We start from the raw sequence: 12,460 nt of genomic DNA on the forward strand, positions 1-12,460 counted from the left end.
GAGTCTTCATCTGTGGTTTTTATTCGTGGTCTATTGGGTGCCTTAGATTTTTTTGGGGGGGCGGAGGCAGTAAGAAAGTCAGCATCTGTAGTTTCAGAACCAGAAACAATATCAAAAATATAAAAGGCTGGTTACAATGTGAAAACAACATGAAAATTTCATGAAATGTTAATTATTCTAGGAATAGATGTTCAATGTCACATCTGGATCAGTCTCTAGCTTCCCCTTCCCAAAAGCCTTGTCAGAGAGGACAGGAGGAAAGATAGAGGAGCATACCTCAAGACAGCTTGCTTCTGTTACATTTCCCACATGTCTGAAAGGCCTAAGTCAGATTCACCTTTCAAGGTTGGCTTTATGGATGGTGTAATTTCATCCATATCCCCAAAAACCATCTCCCATTTGTTCCAGGATGCCCAAATCCCCTTAATAGAGAACAAAGACTTTCATTTCACAGTGAGAGATAAAAGGCTTAGAATGAAAATGTCTGGTTGATGTAAGACCAAGACTAAAACAAATTCGTACTACTCTGAAGTCAGGCAGTGAGTCAGAAAGAATAAAGAAATCGACTAGTATCAGAAGTATTCACAGTCACTGGTAGAGGAAAAAGTTGCAGAGTAAGTAAGTGGCTCCCCAAAGGGTTAGAGGATGTCAGCTCATGGCTTCTGTCCTGGTCTAGTGAATGGAACTTCTTTTGGGTCCCAGCCGCATCCTAGCTGTCCCTTGTCTTGATCTAAACAACCAGTCCCACCCAGCTGAATTTGAAATGTGCCATTCCTATGCCTAAACACTTTCTATGTGAGGAGTCAGAACCCTTTGTTTAACAGATAAATGCCTTATACTGGCGACATTTAAGACTAGAGTGAGTTATAGGTACATCCTTGTAATTCTCTCTATTTCTGACATAGCCTCACAGTATTAGCCTGACTAATTAGCATGACATTTACCTGACGAAGAGAATCTAAAGGATTTTACATAGGGTATCTCTAGGCACTTCTATAATCCTGTTTCAGTTCACTAAATTACTTTTACATTTATTTTTATAGACATAATATCTATCCCAATCACTAATGATCCACCTCAAAATCTTGAATGTGCTAAATGAAAATCTCTGGCTAATAGTGCTAAAATAATGAGAGCAAGCACTAGGTACAAATTGTTGCTGTTCTAAACCCCATACGCAAACTAACTCATTTATTCCTCACAATAACTTTACCACAAGGTAGGTACCATTATTATCCACATCTGCATTTGTGGATGAGAAAATTAAGGCACAGAAAGATTGAGTAACTTGACTGAGTTCACACAGACAGCAAGTGGCAGGGCCAGGACATAGGTTGGGCCTTCTGACTTGAGTCTTGCTCCTAGCCACTACATTACACCACAACCGAGCTACCCAGACAACTGGAAATCACTTGAATCGTTTCTTACAAGAAACAAGGAGGACTCACTCAATCATCCTGAATGAAAATCAGTGACAGACCTGAGAGAGGAATTGTTTGCTGTGTTAATAATCACCTACTCGCAGATCTGAAAAAGAAAAACCTTTTCCTCAACGAAACTCAAAAACTGAGTTGTTTGACAAAAAAATGTTTTTCCAGTTGGAGACAGAAAGGTCATTTAGTAGCGCCACTGGGATACTTACCCACAGTCTGTTTCCTGCTTAAAATAGTTTTCCCTGTTGGCTCACACTTGTAATCTCAGCACTTTGCGGGGCTGAGGTGCGATCACCTGAGGTCAAAAGATCGAGACCACCTGGCCAACATGGTGGAAACCCCCGTCTCTACTAAAATTACTAAAAAATTAGCGAGACCTGGTGGCGGGCGCCTGTAATCCCAGCTACTTGGGTGTCTGAGGCAGGAAAATAGCTTGAACCTGGGAAGCAGAGATTTCAGTGAGCCGAGATGGTGCCATTGCACTCCAGCCTGGAGCAACAGAGCGAGACTCCGTCTCAAAAACAAACAAACAAAAAACAGTTTTCCCATACGTAGAAAGGTTTTCAATAAATCATTGATTCCACTCTCAATCTGCTTACTTTCCAGGAAGAAGAGTCAAGGTAATATCTACTCCAAGCAAGATAAAATCATTTCAGATACTACTTTCTAGTTACAGAGTTTAGAAATTTGCTCTGGAGAGCTGTATTTTGATACACATGCTAAACAATAGGAAGTCACTAGGACTCATCTGAAATAAGACGGTGGAACTCAATTTATTTAGTCCCAAATGACTAACGCAATGCTCATATTTTTTGGATGACTGCTGTTAAGCAATCCAATTCTCCTTATGAATTAAAGAAACTCTATGTTACTTTCTGTCTAAAAGGATTAATGATTTACTACTAGTTACCAGTTGATGTGGTACTTAAGGTTCCTCAGGGCTAATGACTGGGTGGGGCTTACAGTACTATTCCAGGCCAATCATTGCACAGCCATCTCTTTCAAGAAAGTTTCTAACCAATAAGCAGAAGCCTAACATTCTGAGCTGAAAGCTAAGTGCCCCATATAGTCCTGGGTGACGCTGAAGCAGGTTACCTTTCCTCGGAAGAAGGCTCCTTGGTGGTAAGTTGAGCATTTCTGGGCAGGGTAAAAATCATACTTAATATTATGTCATAAAGTAAAATCTGAAGAGTAGGTGAGGGTGTCAAGGACTATGAAGAGAAGTGTTTTGTAAAAACTAAAAAGATAATAGCTTCACTTGTAATTTCCCCAGGAAATGTTACTTGGGGAATGAAATTCAGGGATTTTTTTAAATTCAAAGACACAGCTTTAATAACTGCATGAGAGAGGCAAATTTTTGTTTATATTTATCTCATTTTTCTAGAACTTTCCTTGAAAAGCCGAATTTTAAGATATCATTAAGGAAACATTATTCTAAAGAAAGTGTTTTAAGACAGGCCAGTACTATGAAATTGTGAAAATTATTATGAATTCTATTCATCTCACAGTCAAATATAAACCACTCAATTATTTAGGACATTTTATTAAAATGAGTCAGTAGAGCATTTTACCTAAATATAGCCAAGGACTTTTTTAAGGGCTGTGACTTATTTCTTTATCCCAAATACTTATTTTTTTTAGGGTTTCATGTTAGTATTTGCAAAACAAATGTATGAGCAAATGAAATATTAAGATCCAAGAATTTATAGACATCATCCTGATGGGATGTATTTTTTAAATACATATTCTAAAACATAATTTTTCACTTGTTGCATAGGTAACAAAATTTGGAACAAATTTATTAATTGAACATGTACAGATTTTTATAAACTAGCAAAAACATATTTTTTAGAAGTCTTGGGTTTTTTTGTTTTATATTTCATATAGTGTCATTCCTATCAGAATACTTTGCAGTTTTAGCATTTAGTACTGTCAGCGAACTATGTCTTAGGCTGGGAACATTCTCATCAGTTCTTACTGTATTCAGTAGATAGAATTACATCTTTAGTTCTAGAGTCATAGTGAACTCCAGTGCACTGATAAATTTTACTGAAATGAATTTAAAACTATATGTCTTGTAAAAGAAAACTATTCCCTTATATCCCACCCCTACCTAAATACATTTGTATTACTTGGAACAAGTTTAATTTTCTTTTTCAATGACAGCTTTGAAGAACATACTGAAGATTATATAGGAGACAATATATCAAGAATCTATTTATTGAATCATCTAGAACAAAAGCCAGGAGCTCCCTAATAGAAGCACATTAGTGTTTATTTTGAGGAAGAAGTATATAGATTTTTTTAAACAACCGTAAAGTAGATAGCTCACCAAAAAATCAATTTTGGAAGATGTCACTGAACAACTCTTCCAATATATTTCTGGATTCACTGCCCAGTAATACCAATCGCTTTCAAGTTAATGTCATAAATGAGAACCATGAGAGCAGTGCAGCTGCAAATGATAACACTGATCCACCACATTATGAAGAAACCTCTTTTGGGGATGAAGCTCAGAAAAGACTCCGAATCAGCTTTAGGCCTGGGAATCAGGAGTGCTATGACAATTTCCTCCAAAGTGGAGAAACTGCTAAAACAGATGCCAGTTTTCATGCTTATGATTCTCACACAAACACATACTACCTGCAAACTTTTGGCCACAACACCATGGATGCAGTTCCCAAGATCGAGTACTATCGCAACACCGGCAGCGTCAGTGGGCCCAAGGCCAACCGACCCAGCCTGCTTGAGATTCACGAGCAACTCGCAAAGGTAAGCTTGAAGGACACAGCAAGTGTCCTCCCTTATTCATAACTTCAGGTTATTTGCTTCTCTTTCATTACACTATGAATGTGAAACAGTCAAAGGAGAAGTCTATTCCAAACACCATCCATCTTACTTACAAAACTGTCCCTACTTTTCAGTAAACAAAATACACAAGAAAGCATTTCACAGATGCTTTTTTCTTTGGATTTTTTTTTTTTTTTTTTTTTTTTTGAAATGGAGTCTCACTCTGTCGCCCAGGCTGGAGTGCAGTGGCATGATCTCGGCTCACTACAACCTCCGCCTCCCAGGTTCAAGCAATTCTCTGCCTCAGCCTCCTGAGTAACTGTGATTACAGGCACCTGCTACCACGCCCGACTAATTTTTGTGTTTTTAGTAGAAACGACATTTCACCATCTTGGCCAGGCTGGTCTAAAACTCCTGACCTCGTGATCCACCCACCTCAGCCTCCCAGAGTGCTGGGATTACAGGCATGAGCCACCACACCCAGTCTTTTTTATTATTTTTTTTTTTAGTTTTTGAGGCAAAGTCTCACTCTGTCACCCAAGCTCTGAAGTGTGTTAGTGAGACCCTGGTTCACTGCAGCTTTGAACTCCTGGGCTCAAGCAATCCTCCCACATCAACCTCCTGAGTAGCTGGGACTACAGGCATGCACCACCATACCTGACTTTTTTATTTTTTGTAGAGACAGTGTCTTGCTATGTTGCTCAAGCTGGTCTCAAACTCCTGACTTCAAGGGATCCTCCCACCTCGGCCTCCCAAAGATCTGGGATTGCAGGCATGAGTGACTTAGGATAGAGAACTAAAGAACTAACTGTAAATGTTAGGCAATATGTTCTACCTTGTTTACGATTGTAGTCTATTTAATTCACACTTGGTTAAACATGTCAAACTGAATACGAAGCTGGTTTCACATCAGTATTAATGTCTCCGTGTCAACTGTATAAAAAGCAAAACACTTGTGCTCACAGTAGTTAATACTGTGGGTGCCAGCCTTTAGTGTATACGGGTATTTTTTATATTCTTTAAAGAGAGAGTGGAGATTTATAAGATTCAGCATTTTATCCCTTCCTCTTTAAAACTTTGCCTGAGGCTCCTGAATGTGCTTAAGCATATACAAATAACTAAATTAAATTTAAGTACAGAAGCAGCAGAAGTGGCTAAACTTTTCATTATTTAAGGAATACAACCAGGGTTCCAGAGTCTGTTAGAAGTAGGAAGCAGCACTTTTTCTAATCTTATAACTTAGTAGATTTCATCTTCCATAACTTTCTCCAAAAATACTGATCAGCTTTATCTTCCTGTTCTTCCAGACAAGTTTGGAATAAATATCATTCTTAATGGAACATAATTACCTACTAAAAAGAATGATTAGATGTCACATATTCAAATGAGTTTACTCTTGCTCAAGTTGAAAAGAGAAAAGAAAATGACTGAAACAGTTATTTTTGTATGTATTCATCCATTCCTTCAATGTTTTTTTAAGTGATCATCCACTCCAGAGAGTCTAAGAATACTACCCTCAGGAAAGATGCTAATAAAAGGGAAAATCTTTCTTTAGGTTCTGCTCACCTTTCCTTCTACAAGAAAATCCATCTCCAAAATGTATTTGCCTTGGCTGCTAGGGTCCCTGACTCTGGATCCTACCCCAGAGACTGAGTGACTTCCTGAGGAGGAGCCCATGTTCTCAATTTTGTCTCCTTATCCCCTTTCCCTACCAAACCTTGCTAGTCCTGTCTGCTAAATCGGCAAGTCTGCCAAATGGCTGGTTTCTTTATAGACATAAGCTTTAGCCTTTATCTGGCATATTTGATGCTTTAATCAAAAGAAGTTAGCAATATGACAATTTCAGACAACCTGGTAGCCCCCATGAAGATTTTTTGGAAGGCAGGCAATTTGAACTCTTGAAATCCAGCAGAGGTGTCACTGTCCTTTTCTATGTGTGGGAAAGAAAAGGAAAATGGCAGAAAAAGGAGAAGAAAAAGGAAAAGAAAGTTGACAGAAGCAGGCACCAGGAGTTTCCAAGACATGGAAAGGGCAGAAAGAGAAATATAGGGCATTATAAAAAGAGATTTCAATTTTTTTCTGAAGAATTAAAATGAACAAAAGTTCTTTTTAAAAAAGACCTGAAATTCTATCTCACAATACCACATCACACATGATAATTTTTAAAGCTGCCTCCTTTTTTAAAGTTAGTATCATAATTTAAATACTCTCATTCATCTACTTCCTCAATTTACAACAAAAGAAAATAGAATTCTAACTTCATTAAATAAGAAATAGAATAAATTCACATTGCTCTCATTACATTCCTGACAGAGAAAAGTAGCTTATTTATAATTGCAAAAGCCATGGCTTATGTAAATCTTTCAATAAAGGGAGAAAAGCTCTGAAGGAACAGACGTTTAGAAAGCCATCCAAAGGCCGGGCGTGGTGGCTCATGCCTATAATCCCAGCACTTTGGGAGGCTGAGGCGAGCGGATCAAAAGTTCGAGATCAGCCATGACCAACATGGTGAAATCTTGTCTCTACTAAAAATAAAATAAAAATAAAAAAATTAAAATTAGGCATGGTAGCACATGCTTGTAATCCCGGTTACCTGGGAGGCTGAGGCAGGAGAATCACTTGAACCCAGGAGGCAGAGGTTGCAAGTGAGTCCAGATCATGCCATTGCACTCCAGCCTGGGCAAAAAGAGCAAAACTCCACCTCAAAAAAAAAAAAAAGAAAGCCATCTAAATGACCACACAGTAGGAATGTTATACCTGCATTAGACAAAAGTGATAGCTGTTTGGAATATTGTATCACTTTTGAAGAGATAAAATGAAACTAAAGACTAAACTTTGACTTAAAGCATTTTTATTCTCAGACTCGAAGGAATGGCAAATTGAAACATTAAATATCAGGTCTAATCTCTGAATAATCATTTTGAATGAGTATAGTAATAAGCTATTCTTTTTATAGACTTGACCCTCAGTTATCTAGGAAACTTCATCTTGATTAAATCATGAAGAGGTATCCACATAGCCCAATTAGGAGCAGAATTCAGATTCAACCACAGAATGTACAATGGGCACATTTCTGCAGCCAGGCCCATTCTCGTGTTGCTGAAATTGTTTGGCCTAGGCTGCTTCTCCGTGTGTAGCAGTCTGGGCCTTCTTCAGTTGATCTCTTTATTGCTTGCTAGTGAATTTGACTCAGCTATTTCCTGCTTTATCTCCCTCAAATATAAGGAGTGAAACCTGCAATGTGCTATAGCTATGCTGCCACCTCCTTGTGGCCCTTGACATTTTTATGGTAGTTCCTCAAATCACAACTAGAAATCATCAATAGAACAAACATTATATGATGATACTCAGACACTTATATGATTATACTCAGATACAGATTTTGAATGCAAAAAAAGTTAAATAATTGTGTTTACTTAAATTGTTTAAAAATAGAAGGTAATTGACATAGTATAATCTAGGCAATGCTTTTGTAACTATGATTATAATGCTTTTAAAAGCTATAATAGCAATAGTATATTCATACTTAGTGACAGAACATGGTTAGTCAGAAACCAGTTGGATTTTGTGTAAATTTTTGTTATAATTTCCAAGTGAGAAAAAAAGTTTTATGACAAAATTATCCTAACAGGTAAAATAAAAAACAGGTTTAAAAGACATTAAGGCTCAACCTTACATGAAACTCTAGGTGAGATAGATACTGACAGAATTTGTAATCCCAGTGATTTGAGATCGTAATTGAATAAATCCTTTATTTTCTATGTTAGTAAAGAGCTAAATGCCTATACTGGTGACTGTGAATTATAAATTTCTGAAAACTCCGCTTAAAAGCAGGAAAAACAACTGTCCTTAACTTGCTCTGTTCAAGCTATTGTACAAGCTGTATAATTTCTGCTTCTCTTGCAAGATGCTTGTGAACATTACTTTCTATGAGTATAAAGTCTAGCTTACAATGGGTAAGAATTCAATAAATGATCATTGATCATGATAGTGGTAATTTTTATACTAGCTTTTTATTTTAAAAGTTAAATACTAATAAAATATTTAACAAGTACTAAAAAACATGTGATAAAACGTTTCTCATCTAACATCACTCTTCAGTTATTCTCTCCGGGACAACCATTACTAACAGTTTCTTGTAAATCCTTCCAGAAATGTTCTAGGCTTATATAAACATACACATATATCTGTAAATTTCTGGATTTCTATCAACATAACTTTCTGTTTATATTTATTTCCAAACATGCACCAGAACACATTTTCCACATCATTTTGCACTCTGCAGTTTTTACCAAACATACCCTAGAGATCTTTCTATATTAAAACAAATGTAATAATTATTTGACAGCTGGCAAAACAAGATTAATCTAGCGCCTTTACCTTGTAAAGAAAATTTTGCTTTCAGTATTCAGCCTAATTCCTGTGGCCAACTTTTCATATCCACTTCTTTACTATAGGACTAACCAAAACGGAACTCCTTTTCTGCCTTACTAACTGCCATTGTTGTTAGCATTTAAGAAAAGTATAACTAAAAAGGACTCACAGAAATATATAGACTTTCTATCAAAGCCATGTGTTCTGATGTCATGGAAAGAAACTATAAAAAGTATAAAATACTATAAAATTAAGACACATATTATTCTTATAGAAGCTAACCCTATAGAAACTAATCCAAAACAAAAACAATGGAATGACTGTATATTTGGATCATTATGCTGTTAACAACTAAAAATAATTTGTAAATAAAAGCATTAACTTTAAATGCAGTATAGTGATAACCAGCTTTTTAACGAGAACTTGTTATGTGTCAGACACTGATCACACTTAAAAAATTCTCACTCAATCCTTAAAATAACCCCTCAAGGGAGATACTATTATTATTGCTATGTTATGGATGGTGAAAATTTGATAAAATGCTATGAATCTAGTAGAAGAGAAAACAAAGGCTTGCAAAAGTCAATGAACTTCCAAGGTCAAGAAACCCAGGTGACATGGCTCATGAGTTGAACCCATGTCTGCAGAATTGCAGAGTCCCTGCTCTTCATCACTGCTTTCTATCCTCAGACTGCTTTCCGGTGGCACTTTTCTTTATCTCGCTCAACAGCTGTAGAGAATGATGGGACTCGGGCATGAAGGAGAAAATCACACTCTGTCATGATGGGCCGAGCAGTAGGTGCTTCCTTGTTTCAGTCCTTTTTTCTGAGACTGTGACGAAAGATCATATTGCTTGTCCTACAAAATTAATTATGTCTCAATCATTTTTTGTCATAATCAAAAGCATTTATTAAGCATATATTTACAAGAGCTTCTGTGTAAAATGAGTTAAAGTGACTTGACCTCTCTCCTCTAGAATTTTGTGATATAAACCAAATGACATTGTTATGGATACAAATAAAGGAAATATAGTCAAGTTAATAAACATTAAACCACATAAATCAATGTATCTAATGCTCATCTTCTATAAAAGGGCAAAAATGTACAAATGTTTTCTATAGAAAATAACCTTTTCTACAGTGTTTCAAAGTTCAAATTTGCAACTTCAGCATTCAAATTGGGGATATCTGAAATTAGAAATAATTACTAAGCTAACAACAGCCAAATAAAATAGACATTAACATTGTAGCAATAAATACCTTAAAGTCCAGTGACCAGAAGCCAGCCCTAAAATATTTGTTGGAGTGAAACTCTGCACCTAAGAGTTCATTCCGATACTTGTTAGAGTTTCTTAGTATTCAAGGCCAGTTCCCCAGGGAGCTCACACTATTAAAATAATCTGTGGGAAAAAAACAAAAACAAAGAATGTTAATTTTTTATTATACATAGTTTAGTAATAGATGGCAAGCAGAGTAGCAGTTCCCTTACACTGGAAAATATTAACTTTTCGATTTTCTTTTTCATATGTCAGTCTATTGCACATAGCTAACTTTTGTCCTAAATTATCAAAAACGCAAGTCAATTTGTGTGTGAGATACGTGTTTTCAGCTATAGTAAATACACCATGATTACAAATTGTGACCATTGGTAGTGTTTATAGGCATAATGTGTAATAACTTTCAAAACAAAAGTAAACCTTTCATTGTCTTAATTTAAAATACTGCCTTTTATCACAAAGGGATAGAAATATATAAACATAATAATGTTGATCAATAAGATATGGAAATCTACTTAGAATCATATGTTTTTTATTCTGAAATGAGCCTTAGGAATCATCTGGTTCTTACTGGGATTGGTTTTTAGATAACGGAGTGGCAGGCCTGGAAGGGGCTTAGGTGGAATAAGTTTGGCCATATGTTGATCATTGTTGAAACTTGTTAATGAGTACCTGAGATTTATTTGGTTATTCTCATTACTTTTACATATGTTTGAATATGACAATAATAAAGTTTACAACAACAGGGGGGATCACCTAGGTGTAAATATTTATGGAACTGTCTATCGATGGTGGTCTAAGAATTCTATCAACCTGAGATTAAAGGCTCAAAATTCAAAAGAATGTTTAAGTGGCAAATATTTTCTTGTTAGAACTTAAAGAACATTTATTTTCCCCTGCTTTGATGATAGACATAAAGGTATAAGTAACAAATAGTATCTAGTTGGAAATTATGGAAGAAATATATTTATTTTCCTCTGCTTTGATAATAGCTATAAAGGTATCTAATGTTTTTCTGGGTTCTGAAAAATCACATTATATATTAAATAAAATAATTTAATCTTTCATCATCAGGGACTCATTGCCCTTTAAAGTGCATGTGATTGCAGATTCATTAGTTTGTCAAAATTGGAGTAGGGATAATCTTTTATCAAGTGGTCTTTCTTTTCAATTTTTAAACATACTTTATTTTACTTTTCCTGAATCCTTAATGCACAGATAAAATTCTTGGTAAATAAATAATCATTCCCTAAAGCTACATAACTTAGAATACATTTATAAAAGGTTATGGGTCATCATTTATGGTAATGGAGTGTGAACAAACAAATTAATTCAAAGTATGAGGGGGAAAAACTGGTTTCAGGCAGCAATCATAAAACTCTCAAGAACATGAACCAGCTGGGAGACTGCAGGCCACTTGCTACAAAGCTCATAGCCATCAAATCCCCACAAACCCTCCACCCAAAGTCATGTTCAGTACTTTGATGATGAGTTTATAGTTGCTGTTCTGATTTACGAAGGAGACATTTATTAAAGGGTGGAACCAAGATTTGCTTTGCCACGTCAGAACAGTAAGATGGCAAACAGAGAAAAATAATTTTGACTTAGAGTAAATTACTTCAAGATAAGATTTTCACAAAATTCACTGGATTTATTATTGGCAGTAATCAAGCACCGTTAAACACCTTGATGAAGGACGCACCGTGAGTCAATTGCACAACCAAAACTAGATTCCAAGTATCCTAGTTTATATGGTATAGGATTTTTTGGCTCCTTTCAATGAGAGAAAGCAATGGAAATGGCTTCTGTGCTTGTAAATTTACAATCAGACCTTAATAGTCAACAAAAAAAATATACATTTGAGTTTTTTTCCCCTTCTATGGTATAAATATATTTAAAACTCTGAAACTAGCGAGTCAAACACGTTATTAATACCTAAGGGAGAGTTGAACACCCTACATTTACTACACTTTTGAATAATATAGAAAATGATTGCTTTACTAACTTGTACATATATTGGTTTCTCTGCCATCCTCTCATAGAATATTCTTTTTGCATCATATTGTGAAGTCCTAGTGATAAATTGAAGAACCATTACACTGTGACCAGGAAAGGCATCCATCAGGAAGGAATGCTTATTTTAGAGGAAATTTTAAATATCCTATTCATCCTGTAGCCTACTTTGTAAGATTTCTTTTTACAGTCTTGGATATTCTCATCAATTCATATCTAAGGGTCATAGGCAGCATTGGAGTTGATAAAAATTATTGATAATTTTTTTTAAAAGTTTTTCTCAAATCAAACCAAATAAATGGATCTCCTAACCAAATATTCTCTTCAACATTCATGGACATTTTAACACATTCCTCAATTCCCTGCTCTCATTGATTATACATTTTAGTTATGAGAAAACGAAAGTTACATTTGACCTATTCAGCTGCCATATGTGTATAGAATTCTTTCAGAGAAAAATAGAATTTTTAATGGACTGAAAAACAGCCTCAAATGTTTCATGCATCTGAAATTGACTGCATTGTGTATACCTGTGCTGTCCAATATGGTAGCCTCTAACCACATGGGGTTATTG

General features: G+C 35.7%; 1 protein-coding gene across 4 annotated transcripts in view; it reads left to right on the forward strand.

The window, feature by feature from the left end:
- Positions 1-2,482: 2,482 nt before the first annotated feature.
- SLC12A1 (solute carrier family 12 member 1) overlaps positions 2,483-12,460 on the forward strand; it is a 100,333-nt gene continuing 90,355 nt past the window's right edge. For all 4 annotated transcript variants that reach the window (XM_064365638.1, XM_064365639.1, XM_064365640.1 and 1 more), the window contains exons 1-2: positions 2,483-2,555; positions 3,600-4,205. In XM_064365638.1, coding sequence (XP_064221708.1) covers positions 3,786-4,205 — 420 coding nt within the window. In that variant the 5' untranslated portion in view covers positions 2,483-2,555; positions 3,600-3,785. The remainder of the gene's footprint in view (positions 2,556-3,599; positions 4,206-12,460) is intronic.

The sequence above is a fragment of the Aotus nancymaae genome, unplaced genomic scaffold, assembly GCF_030222135.1.
Source record: "Aotus nancymaae isolate 86718 unplaced genomic scaffold, 86718_ANA_hifiasm-v0.15.2.pri h1tg000062l, whole genome shotgun sequence".
NCBI classification, from domain to species: domain Eukaryota; kingdom Metazoa; phylum Chordata; class Mammalia; order Primates; family Aotidae; genus Aotus; species Aotus nancymaae.